The 20,700-nt window shown below is 39.6% G+C and overlaps 1 protein-coding gene and 1 pseudogene across 6 annotated transcripts in view; one reads left to right on the top strand and one right to left on the bottom strand.

Annotated features, from left to right (window-relative positions):
* CDKAL1 (CDKAL1 threonylcarbamoyladenosine tRNA methylthiotransferase) overlaps positions 1–20,700 on the top strand; it is a 705,817-nt gene that overhangs the window by 177,746 nt on the left and 507,371 nt on the right. For all 6 annotated transcript variants that reach the window (XM_078446595.2, XM_078446596.2, XM_078446590.2 and 3 more), the window contains one exon: positions 12,606–12,654. In XM_078446595.2, coding sequence (XP_078302721.2) covers positions 12,606–12,654 — 49 coding nt within the window. The remainder of the gene's footprint in view (positions 1–12,605; positions 12,655–20,700) is intronic.
* On the bottom strand, positions 16,830–18,003 carry LOC132666272 (small ribosomal subunit protein eS1 pseudogene; annotated as a pseudogene).

Below are 20,700 nucleotides of genomic sequence, written 5' to 3'. Positions count from 1 at the left end.
CTGAGTGTTTTATTGTCATCTCTCCTACTGTCTCCTGAAGCGATCTAGTTGTAGTTAATATTATTTGTGTGGTGGTGAATGAAGAGAAGATAACAGAAGATATCAAAACCTACCAACCTCTGGGTCCATAAGAATGGATTTCAGTGGAAGTAACCTCTAAACTGATCTCATTCTGGAGCACAAAAATGTCTAATTTTTTTACATTGGGAGAGGAGAGAGAACAGATTTGAAAACATACATGTCTTAGATAAAAAAGTCTTTTTTTTTTTGTAACCAAAACTTGTTTCATAGCATGATTAAATGAAATGTATATTTTATATCTAGAATATATGTATTTACAGGTAACCAGTATGGAATCAGGATCTTTTTAATAACATTTTACCTGACAGTGAAAAATTTTCTGTCCCCTGGGGGGGAATAGTTATGGTTAGCCCATCCACCTTGGAATGAGTTTTCATGCAGTGCCCCTCTTGTGATACCTACTGAATGCTCCTTTCCTTGTCTTCAGCTCATGTATTGTCAGGAAAGTTTCTTTTAGATTAGTCAAGAGAAAGTAGACTGTGCTCTGTTAAAATCTGGTAAAAAAAAAAAAAAAAAAAAAAAAAGCAGACTTCAGGATTCCAGGATTTTCAAATCACAGGGGCCGCCCCATCATTTTTCTCCAGCAGGTACTTACTGAGAGCCTATTATGTGGCAGCACCTAGAACAGGTATGCCGCCGCATGTACGAGTATCAAAGATCACTTCCCTCTTGGAGCCTACGTTTCAGTTCTTGGATAACTGGTGTGAGCCTAGAATGTCTCTTCCCCAAGAGAATGTGGTGGGATGGGTTCCTAAGACCATAGGGAGATTGATTAGTCGGGAACCTCTTGGTAAGGCTCAGGCGTACTTTGAGAAATATACTTTGTGTCCGTTAGTTAGAAGTTGTGTTAAGAATAGGTACATGAAACAATATTTGCTTGAGTTCTTCTTCAGGCAGTGTTATCTCTCCATTATTGCAGTTATTATTTATAGGCGTGACGTTTATTAGGAGGGTTGGTTTTGAAATTTTTAGGAGGGAGCATGTTTACAGAACTGTACATTTTGTGTTGATTTTCCGTGCTAATTAATAAACAAGGACTGCATTTGAACGTGGTGTTGATTCATTAGGCTTATCTTTGTAGTTGTATACTATCTCTAGAAATCCTAAATAAAATGTGCATTTTAGGTTATCACATTTGGAAACATGCAGTTCATAGCAGGATATATAACTTGATGTTGAAAATTTGTAAATGACAAAACTTCCTGATTTGCCAGCTGTGAGCCCCGCAGGCAGGTGCACACTTTTCTTTGGATAGCTGAACAAAAATGTTGTTCAGCACAGGTGTCCACTTATCTCAGGGACTATTAACCAGGTTGATTTGCAGTGGTTTAAACATCTTTTCAGTCAGCCTGCCCTAATACTGAAAAGTCAAACAGCACGATGAATATTTCCAATGTGGACACTTTAATTTTGAAAATTGCCTGTATAAATACAGCAGCATTTGAAAGAGACTCTATCTGCGAATATTTCTGTCCTATATCTTATTGCAAAAGGTAAATGAATTCATGGAGTGGAGCAAAGTGTCACGGTAATAGCGGCATTGATATCCAGGGTAAAGCGTGAGAAATTGTGTCCTTCTGGTTTGTCTCTGCTTCAAAGATGTATTTCATCTTGTTATATTGCTTTTTTTTAAACTTTAATTATTGAAAAGGCAGTATCATACCAGAATGACGTGTCAATTTAAAAGGCCATTCGTGTTTGTGCCTTTGTTTTCATTTCTTTTGTGGCCTCTTGTAGTTTTTCCTGTGTGTGTGTATATTCTTGCGTCGTTCACATATTTTAAGAAAGTAGCACATATTAGTAGTTAAGAGCGTGGATTCAGGAGCTAGATTGCACAGATTCATATCCCTGATGCACCACTCACTTATTAGCTATGTGGCTTTGTACAAGTGATTTCACCTCTCTGTGCCTCAGTTTCCTCCCCTGTAGACGGGAGGTAATAATAGAACCTAACTGTGAGTTTTGTCAGGGTTAAACCTGTTAATACGTGTAATGTGGTGAGCACGGTGCCTGGCACTTGGTAAATGCTCTGTCTGTATTAGCTTTATTATTATTTTTTCTTTAATTTTTTTTTTTTTTTTAATTCACTTAACTAATAGAGTCAACATCGAGCAACATACGCTGTGCCTGGAACAAGAACTCTTTGCTAGAGATACAGAGCTGAATGAAATGTCTTTCCCCTGAAACCCGTGAAATCTGAAGAGAGGCGCAAATAATCATGATGAATACGCAGAGGCGATAAAGTCCCCTGTGGGGACACACGTTGGATGGAGTCGTCCTACACTTGGGCCTCAAAGCCAAGAGTAGTGATTGGATGGAGAGAGGAGAAAAGGCTTTTAGCAGAAGCCACAACACATCTAAAGAAGAGCATGTGGGCTTACGGGTGCCTGGAAGGCAGGGGACTAGCAGGAAGTGTAATTCAGAGAGGGTAGTTTGGAGGAATGCAGATGAGGAATAAAGAGGGCCCTGTGAAGGTGGACAGAATGGCTTTGCATTGCACGAAGTGCTCAAGTGAGACCCAGTAGGACTGGGGGGAAAGACTGAGCAGTAGCACAGCCTGGAAGTGACACTTACTATAACGAAGCGGTATACTCGAGTGGTTGTTTCTCTATGCCCTGTACTGGCTATTTGTTCATTATCTTCTTGTATGTTATTTATACTGGTCCTTTTTCTTGCTTTAAGACAGATTCATTGAGGCATAATTAACATATAGTGAAATTTATCTTTGATGAAGTGTGGCAAACGTACTCTGTTGTGTAAGCACGATCACAGTTAAGAAACAACATTTCCATTGCACCAGAAAGTTCCCCGTGTCCTCTTGTAGTCAACCCTCGACCCCGCAACCTAACACACATACCCACGGTCCTTGGCAACCGTGGTTCTGATTTGTCTTACAGTTTTGCCATTTTCAGAACGTCCTAGAAATGGAATTACATGTTACTTTGTTTCTTGCTTTTTTCACTTAGTGTAATGCCTTCGGTATTCATCCCTGTTGCTGTGATTATTACTAGTCCGTTAGTGTTTGTTACGTAGGATTTTTTCACTTTATGGATGCACAGTTCATCTGCTCACAGTGGAGGCAATTTGTGTTGTTTACAGTTCTGGGCTATTAAATAAAGCTTCTGTGAGCATTCATGCACGGATCTGCGTGTGGCACTGTTTGCACCCTCTCGGGTAAATACCCAGAATGGTATTGCCTTGTCATATGGTAAACATCTGCTCAGCCTTTCCAGAAACTACCAGAGTATTTTCCAAAACTGCTGTACCCTTTCGTTCTGTAGCAGCAGTTGACTTGCTTCGCATCCTGACCAAAAGTTGGCATTGCCTGCTTACAGTCTTAGCAGTTGTACTGGGTGAGCTGTGGTAGCTAATTGTGGTTTTAATTTGCTTCTCTCTGTTGAGTGATGATGTTCAGCATATTTTCATGTGATTATTTGCCATCGCTGTATCTTTGGTAAAGTGTTGAAACCTTTTACCACCTGCCCCTCTTTTTTGGTGACCTTGAGTTAGGAAACTATTTCTTAGGATGCCTGGGTAGGCACACGCATACTCACATGTGCACACACATGGACACACACAGGCACACACGGGCACACACAGACATGGACACAACTGTTTCTTAGGACTGAAAGAAAAGAAATTGATAAATTGGACTTTATCAAAAGTAAGTACTCTTGCTTCTCAGAAGATGTTGTTAAGGAAATGAAAAGGCAGGCCACAGACTGGAAGAAAATATCTGCAAATACATGCTCTCCTAAACAGTTTGTATCTAGAATATGTAAAGGACTTCTACAACTGAACAGTAGGAAATCTCTTAACATGGGGGAAAGATTTGTTAAGTCTCTCTTAACATGGGGGAAAGATTTGTCTTTTTATCACTTTTCATTGCCTTTAAAAGTTTTGATATAGTAGAAACTTGAAAAGTTGGATGGGAGTAGTGATGAGTGGATAATGAGGTTTGAAACTTAAAATGTATATTCCCAGGATCTCAGAATAGGTCTGATAAAGTATGTATTTCTGTCTCTTTTAAACCCCTTCTTTTAAAGTAAGAAAAGGATTTATTCAGCTTTTTAGTTTATTTGCAGTTTACTCTGATGGACCCTCCTTAGGGCCAGGGACTTTGTTTATTATTATTTTAGATTTTTGGGTATTTTACATTACTTTCAGTGCTTATTAGTATAGCATCTAGTGAACGTTAAATACAAGGTATGCATTTAACTCGATTTTTTTCTGTATTGTTCTCTTTTTCCTGCAGCATTTATCTTTAAATGTTTCTCGTCCCGTTTTATGCTCTCTTATTGGCCTCTTAATTAGTGCATTAGTTTTGTATGCCACATGACAAATGACCACAAAAATGCTTAACACGACGTGTACTTACTATTTTATAGTCCTGGAGATTGGAAGTTGGACATGGATTTTACTGGACTAAAATCAGGGTGTTGATACGGCTGCATTGTTTTCTGGAGGCCCTGCAGGAAACTCATTTTCCTTGCCTTTTGCAAGGACTTGTGACTGGTGGCCCATTCTTCCGTGGTTCAAGCCAGTAGTGACTTCTCTCCCTTACCTTTTTATCATTGCCTTTCTCTCTATCCCAGAAGGGGAAGACTCTCACCTTTGAAGGACTCCTGTGAAGACATTGGGCCCATATTAGGTAATCCAGGTTAGTCTCACCATGTCAAGATCCTTAATCTCATCACATCTGCAAAGTCTCTTTTCCAGGGAAGGTAACATTCATAGGTTCTGGGGCTTAGGAGGTAGACATCTTTGAGAGGCCAGGATCCTGCCGATGACACATATACCATTATTTATTACCTGATGTTTTACATCTCTGATGTGTATTTGTGTTTTGGTCCTGTTACTGCCCTCTTTTTAACTTTAGTGTCACTTTAAAAGTAATTTTTTACTTCGTAGTATTGTCCAAAATAACGTGTCTCTATACAGTTGTGTTTTTAGCATGTTGGGTTTTGTCATAATTGCAGAAAGAGTTGTTTTTTTCCACCAAAGAAAGTTTTAGGGGTATTTTCATTGGATTTAAGAGGAAGAAGTTTCTGGTACTGATACTAATTTTGCTTGGCATCCATCTAGCCTGGCCTTATCTGTCCGTTAGTAGTTTTTATGTCTTACTGAGTGTTAGTCACTCACTGGTACCATTCAGGTGGCAAATACGCTTTTAGTGATGTGTGGAATGTGCTGCCATATCAACTTCTGATGAAAGGACTATTTCTGCCATCGGGGAGAAATTTTTCTCAATGAAGAGATGAAAGAAGATGAAACTATGCCGGAAAATGAGAAGGTTTTGTTGAAAAAGTTAAACCACACGTAGTATCCAGCATTCTTTGGTGTATCTCATTAGCAAATTTGTTCATAGGCTTGTGAATTCAGTGATCTTTCTAGTAGGGTTAGTTTAGTGACTACTATGGACTTCCCCACATTTCAGAGGTTTGGACATTGAGCTGTCTTGCAAAACCATGGATAGAGGTAGGGACTTTCCCTTCACAACTTGGAGAAAACTTTTGGGAGAAAAATGCCTTTTGTTTTTGTTTTTGTTTTTTTTTTCAAGAGAGAAGTCTATATTGACCTTTAACCTATCAGATGCTGATTATTGAATCAGACTCCCCTTATGGTAAAAGTGAGAAGTTTTTTATAGTATAGTTCTTAACAGAGAAAGAAAGGCTTTTTTTCTTTTTCTTTTTTTCTTTTTCTTTTTCTTTTTCTTTTTCTTTTTCTTTTTCTTTTTCTTTTTCTTTTTCTTTTTTTTCTTTTTCTTTTTCTTTTTCTTTTCCTTTTCCTTTTCCTTTTCCTTTTCCTTTTCCTTTTTCTTTTTTTTAAAGGTTGATAGGGTGTATAGGTGATTTTGAAGTTTTGGTCTGGTATTGGTATTTTTAATTAGAATGGTAATGACAGGACAGGTTGTCCTAGTTTATTTACATACAATCAATTAAAGGAGACAATGAGAGAATTCCTTTGGATCTGTGTGAATATGTACCTATAATGTATTCACCTTTTTTCTGAAAGGATTTGAGGTGCCTCGGGATGAAGTCTAGAAATAGTAAAGCCCCAGCCAGATCCGTGCAAGTATAAAAGCACTCACACCAAGTAATAGAGAAATATGGGTACATTTTCAATAGAATTAGCCTCAGTGCTGCTGTTGAAGGGGTTCTCTTGACCCCACAGTGCCGTCCTTGTGCAAGCAGAGTGGGATCTGAACAGCATAGCATTTGGTACAGCGTTTCACCGGGCCTCCCCCACCCAACTATCTGACCGCCTCCCCTGTCGCTCTGCCCCTCACTCACCGCCATTTCTGTCTCTGCCCTGGAGGTTCACGTTGATGCTCCTGTCATATGGTTCAGGTCCCAGGATTAGTGCTGCCTGTTGAGATGTTTACTGGACCACCGTGGCAGAATTGCCCTTTCTACCTCCTGCCACTTCCATATTTTATTTTCTTCGTGGCATCTATCATGACAAGAAATGAACATTTTCAGTTGTTGAACGTGTTTTGCCCCCCTCCCCCTCCCCATTAGAATGTAAGGCCCATGAAGCAGGGACTTTGTATTTTCCACCATCGTGTCCCCAGTTGCTAGACAGTGCTTTGTGTTTAGCTGGTGCTTAATAGATACTTGTGAAGTGAGTGCATGCATGCCAGTGGTGATTTGTGGGCAGAGGTTGGGGGAATAGTTGTTACCGGGGTCTCTTGAAAGTCCAAGTTCAGTCGGGTGGCATTCTGTGATCCTTTAGTGATGGCCTCCACGTGTATAGGAAAAGGAATAGTCATAAAACGTACCACCCACGTCCCGTGTGCCACTCCCGGATGAGATCTGCCAAAAACACCTGGCCAGACTTTCGCCGGGTACCCTTGTGTCTTGGCTCCTTTAGCCTCCGAAATAACAGTAGTACCTCCTGCCTAGGAATGTCTGAGGATTAAATGTGCTAGAGCATGTGACGTGTTAGCGCAGAGCCTGGGACGTGGTAATTGCTCAAGAAATGTTAGCTGTCACTGTGCCGTTACTAGTCATTAACGTACCTTGTGGCTCGTTGTTCGGGCAAAAGCTGCTAGGGCAAGAGCCGCTGACCTCCAGACGGTATCAGCCTGCTCCCTGACGGGACTTTTTTAAAGCCTGGTTGGCAGAACTGGGTCTGAGGTGTGTCGCGAATTGCCACAGGTTGGGTGGCTGGCCGAGCCACACTCTAAACCTGCGCTTTCTGGTGTGACCTGCCAATAGTTGCATCTGACCGTTGGAGTCAGTTCACGTTGAAAGCTGGTCGGTCACAGTAGCCACACTTCAAGTACGCAGTGACTACAGGGGGCCGTTGGCTGCCACGTTGGGTGGCACAACATAGAAACGCTTCCGTCGGTGTAGAGAGGTCTGTCGGACGGCACCGCTCTAAACGAAGAGCACTTTGATTGCTTTAGGTGACTTTGTGTAAGTTTGTTTCTTCCGTGTGTGTTTAGTTATAAATTTGGAGTAGTTCGTAATAGCTGAATAAAATATTTTGATGGATTTCTTTTAAAAGTTCTGCAGCAGAGTGACTCGTTAATGTTATTTATGAATTGTTTGTTCACTAACTCCTTTCTTCATTGTCGACAACATATGGAGTCAGTAATAGAACATACTGCATGCCTTTTTTTTCCCTGTATATTTATAACTAAGTGCCTGAAGGACACGAGATACTGTTTTATTTATTTTATTTGAATTATATGCCAGAAACTAAGCTCTTGTGTATTCAGGGCTACAATTTATAGTATTAATTAAGAACAGCTTTCCTTTTCTCTCCAGAATGAATTCAATATATTCTTCATTACCCTACATGGATCTTGAGTTTGTTCTCTCGTAATTGTTTTTTCTTCTCTCCCTGCCTCCCACGTGTTGGTGGTTTTTGTTTTGTTTTGTTTTTTTTTTTTGGCCTTCTAACTCCCCTCTCCCATTTAACTGCTTCCCCCCAACCCCCGTCTCTTCTCTCCCTTCCTTCTCTGCTTCCCCTTCTTTCTTTTTGTCCCACCACTTCCTCCAGTATCCACCTCACTAGAAATGGAAGCAACACAATATTTTCTTTAAATCGCTCACTGAACTTTCTCCCTGCGTGTTTGTAATCAAGTGCTGTTTTTATTTTCTTAATGTTTGGTAGACGCTTTTTCAAGTTCTAGAGGCCCTCCACGCACCTAGTGATTAAATTATGTGTAGGGAACATTGATTTTTCTGCCATAAAGCAAATGGAATTAAGTCCTTCTTTGAAAAGATGAGACAATAGAGGTGCCTGGGTGGTTCAGTCGGTTAAGCATCCGACTTCGGCTCAGCTCACGATCTTGCTCCTTGTGAGTCCGAGCCCTGCGTCCTGCTCTGTGCTGACAGCTCAGAGCCTGGAGCCTGCTTCACATTCCGTCTCCATCTCTCTGCCCCACCCCGGCGCGCTTTCATTCTCTCTCTCTCTCTCTCTCTCTCTCAGTATAAAATAAAACATAAAAATCAGATAATATATTTTCAGCTGTGTACATACATTCGCATAAATTCTGTGCGACTATCAGCATAAACAAAAATCCTCTTTATTCAACATATACATACGCACACACATATATTTTAAACTTTTATTTTGACATAGTTTCACACTGACAGGAAAATTGCAAACAAAAGGAATTACCATATACCCTTTACCCAGATTCTGCAAATGTTAATATTTTAATAAATTTGCTTATAATTATCTTTTTTTAAAAAAAGTATATATACATTTCTTTCTAATTCTTTGAGATTAAGATGTAGACGTGATGCCTCTTTACTTCTGAATACCCATATATTTAAAAAATGAGAATATTTTCGTACACTCTTAGAGTATAATTATAAAAATCAGGAAATTAACATTGGTACACTGTAGGCTTATGTGAAGACCGTATTCAGCTCTTGCTGGTTGTCCCAGTAATGTTCTCGATAGGAAAAGAAAAAGCCCCATATTTGAAGTTGCATTCAATTCTCAGGTTTCTTTAAGCCTCCTTTAATTGGGAATATATATGCTCAGTTTTTCCTTGAGGTTCATGACCTTGGTATTAGAACGTTTGACTGCTGTCAGCCTGTATTATTATTATTATTATTATTATTATTATTGTAATAACAGCCTTTTTGAGATATAATGGACACAGCATACAGTGCTGTCATGAAGCATGTATAATTTAATGATTTTTAATATATTCAGAAGTATGCCACAATCCACCAGAGTCAATTTTAGAATATTTTCAGCACTCCAAAAAGAAACCCAGCCCTCCCTGGCAGCTTCTCTCATTTCTTTTACTGCCGTTCACAGGCATTCAGTGATCTACTTTGTCTCTGAAGATTGTCCTATTCTGGCCAGTTCATATACATGGAGTTGTACAGTATTTGACTAATTTGGTCTGGCTTTGGATTGGCATAATGTTGTAGCATATAGTATTCCTCTCTTTATCCATGGAGGGGGGGGGATGTATTCCAAGACCCCCAGTGCATACAGAAACTGTGGATTGCCCTGAGCCCTATATATACAGTGTTTTTTTTTCCCCCTATACATACATACTTATGCTAAAGCATAGTTTATAAATTAGGGACAGTAAGAGATGAGCAACAATTACTATTGCTAAAACAGAACAGTTATAGTCATATGCTATAATAAAAGCATAATGTGATGTAATGTATTGCGTAATCTCATGCGTGAATGTGATCTCTTTCTCACACTATCTTAATGTACTGTACTCATCCTTCTCATTGTGATGATGTGAGATGATAACATGCCTACGTGACGGGAATGACATGTGCACCGTGATGTAGGATTAGGCTGCTGCTGACTTTCTGATGATATGTCAGAGGGAAGGTCATCTGCTTCTGGATTGCAGGTAAATGAAACCGTGGAAGGTGAAACTCCTGGTAAAGTGGGGACTACTGTCTATTATGTTCCCCTTTACGGTTTAATGATATTTCATTGTATGGATGTTTACCCTTTTGTTGATGTCTTCATCAGCTGAAGAAACTTGAGTTGGTTCCACCTTTTGCTTATTAGGAATAATGCTGCTTTAAACATTTGTGTACTAGTTTTTGTGTAGGCATGTATCTTCGTTTCTCTTGGGTGTATACTAAGGACTGGAATCCTGTTGCAACTCTGTTTAACTATTTGATGCTCTGCCTATTTTCCAAAACGGCTGCACCCTTTTACCACATTCCCACTAGCAATGTAGAAATGTAGAAATGTTCCAATTTCTCAGTATCTTCGCCTACACTTGTTATTGTCTGCCCTTTTGATTATGGCCGTCCTAGTGGGTATGGAGTAGTATCTCATTATTATAAAGTATATATAACATTAAATTTACTCTTTTAAGTATTTGTTTTTTTCGTTATTGAGTTGCAGGAGCTCCTTATATATTTTAGATACAAATCTAAATCCTATCGTGTTTATGATTTGCAAAAATGTTCTCCCATTTTCTGTGTTGTCTTGTTACATTCTTGATGGTGTCCTTTAATGTACCAAGAGGTTATAACTTTGTTTTATCTTTTTTCTTTTGTCATTCATGGTTTCGGTATAACGTCTAAGACACCAGCGTCCAACCTAAGGTTCACCTACGTTTACGGCTATGTTTTCTTTTAAGAATATTACAGTTTTATCTTACCCTCAACTTTTTAATGTTTTAACTGCTTCTTCTACAGATTATTCTGACTCTCTTTCTCAGTCCATGTGCTTCCGAGCTGGGTGCAGTGGTCCCTTTGAGCGATTAGGTCTCCACCTGCGTAGGAAAGCTTCTGTGTTTTAATTCCACCATTGGATCATCTCATCTTGCATTACTTTTATTCTCTCTCTTGTATCCTCATCTGATACCTTGTTCATTCACCCACATTCACTGGGAAATTTGACCAGCTCGTGTCTCCTCTTCTTTCTATCCATCTGTCTGTAGAGTAGTCTCTATTTGCTGTCACTGTTTTTTTAGTTATGATTCATTACTGCTGAGCTCACTGCTTCCCCTAAGTTCATCAATTCCCTCATTGTTAAATCAGGCATACGCATTCCAGTCTTTATGTTAACTCACTATCTTCGTACCATTCGACCCTACTGGCTGCTTTCCTCTTCTTTGAACTCTGATATTTTGACTTTGATCACATTCTGTAAGGAAGCCACATGAATTCTCTTCATAAAACCAGACAGAACCTGGTGGTTCCAGCAAGGCAGGTTTGTTTGGGACTAAAGATCCAACAGAGATTTACTTTGCCTTTGGCAATTTCTCAATAATTATTGCTACTCCTACCACTGTGCTGGGCTGAGTGGTCAGAAGCAGAATCAAGTTCAGGTGTGTTCTCGCAAGTCTTTCCTTATTTCCTGTAAGACACTGAGGCCAATGGAATATTCAAAAGAGGGTTGCCATTGCACTTTTATTAAAGTCTTTTTAGAAGGTTCTTATCTCATTTGAGTTCATTGCAGCATCTTTGTATAATAGTGAAAGAAATAACGTAAGGGTCCATCAGTTGAGGAATGAATGAATGCATTATGATAGATCTCTAACAGGAGATACTAGGCAGCTAGTGACGTAAATGAATTGGACCTTATGTATTGATGATGTATAGAGGCAGGATTGTTATTTTCACTCTCATCTATCTGTGTACCTATTTATCTCAAAATTTATAAGGAAAAAAGTGCAAAACAAAGCTATATGTAAATATTCTGTACTGACAAATGTCTTGGTATCTACTTATTGAACTATTATGAATGATATTGTCTTAGGAGTAGAAATGGAGGGTGTAGGATGTTACAGGTTACTTTATTTCCTTTTTACATTTCTGATTTGTTTGAATTTTTTTGATGAGCATGTATTCTGTTATAAAGTTGTAGCTTGAGGATTGTGCAAGGTGTAAGTGATATCAACTTATGATTTTTTCCTTTTTGACTTTCTCCCTTCCCTTAGCTTCTTGCAGTAAGTACAGTCTTTGCTTTTTTCCATTTTCCTTCTACACCCTAGCCACTCTTAGAGTCCCCTTTGGTTCTCTGAGATGCACTCTTTGACTTTGTATTCCTTTGACCCGAGCACAGCGCCTAGCACATGGTAGACATTCATTAAAAGGTGTTTCAGTGTTAGAGTAATAAAGCATAGAACAGGGGGTAGATCTCACTACCAGCATGTCCTTTTGCTTAGGTTGTCATTTTGTGCCATTTTTTTTGAAGAATGAAAAGAAGAGAATGTGTGTGTGAAGAGACATGTTTTAATTAAACTTCAGTTTATGTCCCTGGATCTGTTGAGTTGATGTTGATAGGCTATGCTAACAGCACGCCAGGAGGTTCATGTAAATGTATTATTATTTCTTCAATTATCATGGGAGGACAGGAGAGTGGTAATTTCATACTTCACTGTAACATAAAACATTAATACACAATTTTTTTTATAATATCTCCAAATGCATGAATTAAAGGAAACCTGAGTTCGTGGGCTTAGAAAAATGTGTTTCATTGACTCAAGCAGAAGGGTCAACACTAATTAATGTGTCTTGTCTCATGTAAATAGCTTATCTAACCATTTGTTTTCTTTTCAGGTTCAACAGATAGATCGAGTGGTAGAGGTTGTGGAGGAAACCATTAAAGGTAATTGTTGCGAGTGGGATAAGCAGATGTATACAGTAGTCCCCCTTTGTCTGCAGTTTTGCTTTCTGGATATGGTTAGCCACAGTCAGCTCATGTCCGGAAGCAGATGGTCCTCCTCCTGACTACCATCAGAAGGTCACTAGCAGCCTGACCCCTCATCACATGCCTGCCTCGTTCACCTCGCGGCTCATCTTACCATCATAAGAAGAAGGGCGAATACGGGATAGGAAGACATTTTTTTTTTTTTTTTAATTTTCAAATGTTTTGTTTGTTTGTTTGTTTGTTTTTGAGAGACAGAGAGAGAGAGAGCATGAGTAGGGCAGGGACAGAGAGAGAAAGGGAGACACAGAATCTGAAGCAGGCTCCAGGCTTCGAGCTGTCAGCACAGAGCCCGATGCGGGGCTCAAACCTGTGAACTGTGAGATCATGACCTGAGCTGAAGTCAGATGCTCAACCAGCTGAGCCACCCAGGTGCCCTGAAAGTAAGATACTTTGAGAGAGAGAGACCACATCCACATAACTTTTATTACAGTCTGTGGTTGTAATTTTTCTATTTTATTATTAGTTATTGTTGTTAATCCCTTACTGGGGCTAATTTATAAATTCAACTTCATCAGAGCTCTGCATGTGCAGGAAAAAACAGTACATCTAGGGTTTGGTACCATACACACACACACACACACACACACACACACACACACACACATGGATATATGGAGATATATATCTCTATATAGATATATATAGATATATAGTGTCAGGCATCCACTGGGGGTCTTGGACCATATCCTCTGGCTGGTAAGAAAGGGAAGCAACTGTATTGTTTGAACTATATTATAAAAATATCACTTAGTTAACAATTATTTAGATATAAAGTTGTAACATTTTGTCCTTGACTACTTCGTCCATTGACCAATCTAATGCAGGAGGCATATATCTGATTGGCTTATAAATGAGTCAGGTCATAATCGTTTTTTAATCTCATTTTTATTTTTCTGCAAAATGGATTTTGAGTTTCAGATCAGGAAGAGATAATTTAACCAATTTTAAGATAAGGAAATGATTTATGTGTATTTTTTTGCCGTTTTATTTAGATATAGTTGATGTTATTTGCAGGTTTTTATATCACCTAATTGGTTGTAGTTAATGATTTTTAAAAGTACTTTTGGGGTACCTGGATAGCTCAGTCGGTTGAACGTCTGACTTTGGCTCAGGTCATGATCTCACAGTTGGTGGGTTCGAGCCCCAGGTCGGGCTCTGTGCTGACAGCTCAGAGCCTGGAGCTGGCTTTAGATTCTCTGTCTCCCTGTCTCTGCACCTCCCCAAGTCATGCTCTGTCTCTCCCTCTCTCAAAAATAAACAAACATTAAAAAAAGAAAAAAAAAAGGACTTTTAAGGGCCCTGGGTGGCCTGGTTGGTTCAGCGTCCAGCTCTTGGTTTCTGTTGAGGTCATGATTTTACAGCTTCGTGGGTTCGAGCTCCACATCAGGCTCTGTGCTGGTGGTTTGGAGCCTGCTCCTTCTCCCTCTCTCTCTGTCCCTCCCTCACTCGTGTGGTCTCTGTCTCTCTCAAAATAAATTTAAAAAACTTAAAAAAAGAAAGTACTTTTAAAAGTATTCAATTTTGATACTCTCTTGTGTATAATTTTTGTAGTTACACTAGAAAATAGAATCATGCTTTATTTTGTTAGTCACTGTACTTTGAACCAGATTCCTTTTGAAGTCACTGAGAAATAAATTATCCCCACTTATATGGTTTAATTTTTAAATACTCATAGTCTATTTTCCCCTTTTAGATTAGTACAAATAAAAGCCAATAATATAATATTGAAATATTAAATGAATTGAGCTTTTCACTTAAAATTTTAATTGTTTTATTACAAGTGGGGATTGTGTGTTTAAAAAAAGAAAACACTGCTTTCACCAAGTTGAGATTTTTAACCCCATAGTTTTCCAGCTGGCTTGTGTCTTCTACCTTCCACATGCTGTTCCTCATTTATTTTGACTCATCGATTTATTAGGTAACCAGAGAATAGGAGAATCAGAGTCTCCCTGAATCTTCTCTGAAATTTCAAAATAAAATGAAACATCATGATTAAAAAGCAAACTGCGTGCCCACGTCCCGTTTTGAAGAATGCAGAAACAGAAGTGCTGGTGTGTATTGTGCAGGCTCAGGGGGACAGGCTGGGAGGGACAGGCTCCGTGGGACAGGCGCTAAGCGCGTCATATGACTACTCCTTTCATCTTCACAACAGCCCTGTGAGGTGAAGTGGCTCTAAATATTCTCCCCATTTCTTGGTTGAGGAAGTTAAGATCCAGAGGCACACGGCTGGTGAGCGCAGAGTTGGGGTTTGTATCCAGGCTGGCCTCCTCCCTTGCCTGTGCTCCTAAGTGTGATCCTGCATCCACGTGACTGTACCCTGACTTCCCTGACCTCTCCCGCTGGAGACTCACTGTGTTAGCGGTTCTTTGATTGAGCTTCTGAAAGCAGTGCTTCAGGATGCTTGAGGGTTTAATCGCCTTACTCCTCCTCTGTCTTAAGTACCAGCTGCATACTGGCTACTCCATATACGTACACGTACATATGTATACGTATATATATGTATATATGTATATATGTACACACACACACACACATATGTATTTTAATTAATGGCGATAAAGATAGCACAGAAGAAAATGTACGTGACCTGGGGTGTGGATGGCTTTTGTAGATGCAACACCAAAGGCTTGATCTGTGAAAGAAAGAACTGACAAACTGGACTCCATTAAAATTAAGAATTTCTCCTCTGCAAGAGAAGACTGTCAAGAGAGTAAGAAGACAAGTCAGATACTGGGAGAAAATGTTTGCGAAAGATAAATCTGATGAAGGAATATTATCTAAAATACATAAAGAACTTTTAAAGCTCAAGAGTAAGAAAATAAAGTCCCCAGTTAAAAAAACGGACTAAATACCTCATCAGACACTTCACCAGAGAAGATACATGGATGGAAAATAAGCACATGAAAGATGATCCACCTCATGTGTCATTAAGGAAATGCGAGTGAAAGAAGGAGATACCACAGCACATTTACTTGTATGGCTAAAATCTGGACCACTGACAACCCCAAATGCTGGTGAGAGTGCGGAATAACAGGAACTTTCCTTCATTGCCGGTAGGAGTGTGCAATGGTGCAGCCATTTGGGAAACCAGTTTGGCAGTTTCTTACAAGACTAACGTACTTTTAGCATATGAGGCAGCAACCATGCTCTTTGGCATATACCCAGAGGACTTGAAAGTTTGTGTCTGCACAAAAACCTGCACACAGATGTTTATAGCTGCTTTATTAACCATAATTGCCGAAAGTGCAAGCAAGCAAGATGTCCTTCCGTGCAAGGATGAACTGTGGTACATAGAGGCAATGGGATGGTAACCAGTGCTGAAAAGAAATGAGCAATCAAGTTATGAAATGGTATAGAGGAAACTTCAATCTCAATCTCATTACTGAGTGAAAGAAGCCAATCAGAAATGGCTACACATTGGATGATTCCAACTCTGTGGCTTCTGCAAAAGGAAAAAACAAAGAGATAGTAAAAAGATCAGTGTTGCCAGTGTTGGGGAAGAGGGGAGAGAAATGAATAGGCAGGCTACAAAGGAATGTTTTAGGGCAGTGATACTATTCTGTATGATACTATAGTGGTGGATACATGGTGTTACACATTTTTCCAAACCCATAGAATGTTTAGTACCATGAGTGAACTGTAATATGGTCTTTGAGTTATAATGATGTGTCATCATAGGTTCATTGATGTAACAAATGTACCATTCTGATGGAGGATGTTGATAATTGGGGACAGCTTGGTGGTGGGGTGGTCTATAGGAACTCTGTTCTGCTCGATTTTGCTGGGAACCTAAAACTGATCTGAAAAATAAAGTCTAATAAAAAAAACCCAGTAATATTGTGCTCTGAATGTGGTCAAATGGCTTGCAGGGGTATAATTTCTTATAGGAAATCATAGAAGGTAAAGATAAAGTACGTTTTTCTATAATGACAATACTTGGGACACTGAATATGTAGGTTTTCTATACAAAACAATTTTTGTTATTTAAATATCACAAATCATTTTTTTTTTTTTTTAATTTATTTGTCACCATTAAATGTTAGAGTTTTAAACAAGATTCTTGGACCAGGGGCTCACATTCCATCAGCTTGTTCAACTTTAGCACTGGTGTCATCCCCAGGAGCTTTTCCAGAACCTTCACCATGAAGCTTAATCAGTTTTACCAGTTCGTACTTCCCAATGCTTTTTCAGCAGTTTTACTTTTCTGACAGAGACATCATGGAGTGGGTAAATAGACTGACAAGCCTTTTCCGATGCCATTTGGAGTCTATTTCTCGACCACTCTTTTCAAGTCATTTGTCTGTACCTCTTGGGTCATGACTTCCATCATCTTTTTTTGGAATTTGGCAGACCTATCGGTGCTTAGCATAAGAGGTCTTCTGAATATGATTGTTGCATTTTTAAGTAAAATCAACACAAAATAGATGAAGCAAATGACCATTCCTAGTCACGGCATCAATGTGAGCTTCAGTCATGGTCTGCCATTTTTGACCATGGAGCACCATTTGTCAGTGGTAAGATCCATGCCATGGAACTTAGACAGGAAGTTTTTGCGCTGAACATCCTCAATAATTAGCTTGAATTTTCTAAATGTAACTTCATTGTTCTGCAGATCAGCAAGGCTCACTTCTCAAACACTGTCTTGGAGGCCATCAGATGCAATTTCGATTCCTTGAGTTCTTGTGATTAGTGTTTTTTCCAATATTTAAAAAAAAAAAATTTTTTTTTAATGTTCGTTCATTTTTGAGAGAGAGAGAGAGACAGAGTGCAAGCAGGGGAGGGGCAGAGAGAGAGGGAGAGAGAGAATCCTAAGCAGGCTCCAGGCTCCAAGCTGTCAGCACAGAGCCTGAAGCAGAGCTCAGATCCATGAACTGTGAGATCATGACCTGAGCCAAAGTGGATGCTTAACTGACTGAGCCACCCAGGTGCCCCCTCCAATATTTCTTCTATTGAACATAGTTGGTGCTTTTACATCCTACCAATCTTTCTTAGAAAATGTATTAGCCACTTTCTTCTTGCCTTCCTTTTTGCCCCCTTTCATAATGTACTTGTTTTTCCCAACCACCATGGTGTTGCTCAGGGAATCAAAAGGGCTGTACTGAGCAATTTTGACATGAACCGTCTGGAGTTAGTGTAGACCTCATAGGTTAAGGGCTCAGTTTCATTAGACTACCCACCACTCTAGATATCCATTGTAAGAATTGTCACCTATACTTCTGACCAACTGTAAATTTGGTTCCCATGACCCCCTACTTAGGTTTGATGACTTGCTAGAGTGGCTTATAGAATTCAGGAAAACCTTTTACTTATTATTACTGGTTTATTGTAAAGGATACAACTCAGGAACATCCACATGGAAGAAATGCACAGGGCAAGCTATGTGCTAATGGAAGTGGAGCTTCCATGCCCTCTCTGGGTATGCCACCCTCCCAGCACCTCAGTACATTCACCAACGTGGAGGGTTTCTGTGGATTACCTAGGCATGATTGATGAAATCATTGGCCAGTGCTGCTTGAACTCCCAAAGTTTGGGGTTGGGGATGAAAGTTCCAACCTTTTAATTACATTGTTGGTTCCTTTGACAACCAGCCCCCATCCTCTTAAGAGTTACCTCATTAGCATGAATCCAGATATGGTTGAAAAGGGCTTATTAAGAATAACCATAAATGCTCCTCTCACCCTTATCACTCAGGGAATTATAAGAGTTGTAGGGGCTCTGTACTAGGAAATGAGGATGAAAGCAAATATATACTTTCTGTTATATCACAGTATCACAGAAGGCCTATCACCTGTAGGTTGAGTTGACTGGAGATGGCCTCTCACTGAAGAGTTTTTGCTTGAGTGCATTTGTTGGGGAGACTGAAATCAGATTTAATTTGAGAGTTCACAGCCAGGGATGAGTTGAAGATGAAGTTGATGGGGATGTTCATTGGCAGATTGACCTGAGGGTGGCAAGGCTGATGAATTAAGTATTAGTATTGCAACAGGAAAACTTTAGAGATGGAAGAAATAATTTTGGTAGGTGCTCTTAGTTGCAGATAAGGAAGGTGAGCTAGGGAAGGGGTCAGGTGACTCATCTGAGATCTCCTGGTTGATGGAGCTCTGGACCTGTCAATGAACTTCTGTTTTTCACTTTCTGTTGCCAATATTTCATTTAGAAAGCACAAGTTGGTGGGCATTTGTAATAGCTAATTAGTTCCGGGTTGACTTTCAGCAGGTTACTTTCTTTTTTCAAAAATATTTATTTTTGGGAGAACGCAGGTGGGAGATTGGCAGACAGAGGGAGACAGAGGATCTGAAGCGGGCTCTGTGCTGACAGGCTGACAGCAGAGAGCCCGATGTGGGGCTGGGACTCATGAACCGCGAGATCATGACCTGAGCCGAAGTCAGAGGGTCAACTGACTGAGCCACCCAGGTGCCTCTCATCAGGTTAGTTTTCTGAGGCCCAGGTTTCTTAGTTCAAAATAGAGAGGTTTAAATGGGTATGATTTTTCAGATACCCAGGACATACTACGGGATCAAGTTTTGTTACTGTTTCTTACTACTTCCTTAATACCGAGGCTGCTGGAATCATCTAACTGCTAGAAGTGACTCTTCTTCCAATCTGACTGTATACACTGCTGCCATTATCCTGGGATTATTTTACCTTCCTGCATGTGTACCTTCAAACTGTGACTTCTTAGTGCGATCTTAATTATCTTTTATTCTACCCTGTCATTTTCACTTTTTCTTCCATTGGTTCCATATATACACCTTCTGCTCCAGCCAAAATGTGCTATTTGATGTTCCTGGTATATTATTTGTAGCTTGCTCTATGTTTGTCTTGGGGTCCTGCATGAGTGGATAACTTCCGTTTACCCTTACAGACCCATTCTGTACCTTGACGTGTGCCCAGAGAGGCTGACCTGTGTATGTATTGCATCAGTAGGTCCCTTACTATTTGGTATCTAATTGGATTTTTCCAGCTGGAGGTTGGAGGCTTGACTAGAGTGTGAGATGGGAGTATTTGTTAACGCTTCCTCACTCTCTTCTCTGCTTATGCTGGTTTTGTGCTTCCCTCAACTGCGGCCACAGATCCTGCCAGGTGGCCCACTCTCTTCATCTGTTTCTCCAGGTTCTTCTAGTTGTTCCCTTCCTTTGCTTTTTCAGGCCCAGGGGTGGAAACAGCACCCCATTGTTGCAAGCCTGAGAGTATTGCATTGTCTCTTGTTGGTTTTTCTAACCTTGCCAAACCTTAGTAAATAGTCCCTTTATTAAAACCTCTTCAATTATGCAGTGTACCATCTGCTTTGCTGGGACCCTGATTGATAAATGCTCCATGGAGAAGCAAGTCTTTGCCCAGAAAGGCCAGATGGAATACTGCCTGACAAGAGGATTGTGCCATAACTGTCTTGTTTCCACATTTGATTCCTGTTGGGCTCTCTTCATATGTCTTCCTTGAAGGGAGTTTGGACATACAGCCTCTGCCACAGCCTGTTGGCATTCTTCTTACTGCTTATGTTATACCAAGTAATGTTTTAAAAAATGAATTAATAAGCTACATTGATGCCCAAAAGCATTTAACTATTGTAATTAACATAAAACCATATAAAGCATATTCCATTTATATCTGTCTTGGTTGGAACGAAATGGAAAATTTCAAGTTATTCTGAACGAATCTTCACTATTTTAATAGTGGCCTGAAAATTCCATCCGTTTATAGCGTTTACTTTAGGAGAAACCAGACTATAATGAATTTAGGATTTTTTCCATATCATCTTGGTAATTCAACAAGGCATATAACTGATTCTGAGAGAAGAAGTACAGTGTTTAAAGTATTTATATTTATTTATTTTAAAATATTCATGTACCTTAGTCTTGGTTTACATGGTCGTTAAAAATTTTTTTTTTTTGTATGAAATCTGTGAAGGGAATATAGATCTGTATTTCTTCTGATACGTGTTCA

The sequence above is a fragment of the Panthera onca genome, chromosome B2, assembly GCF_046562875.1.
Source record: "Panthera onca isolate mPanOnc1 chromosome B2, mPanOnc1 haplotype 2, whole genome shotgun sequence".
NCBI lineage: Eukaryota > Metazoa > Chordata > Mammalia > Carnivora > Felidae > Panthera > Panthera onca.
This window is presented reverse-complemented; position numbering and strand designations above follow the sequence as displayed.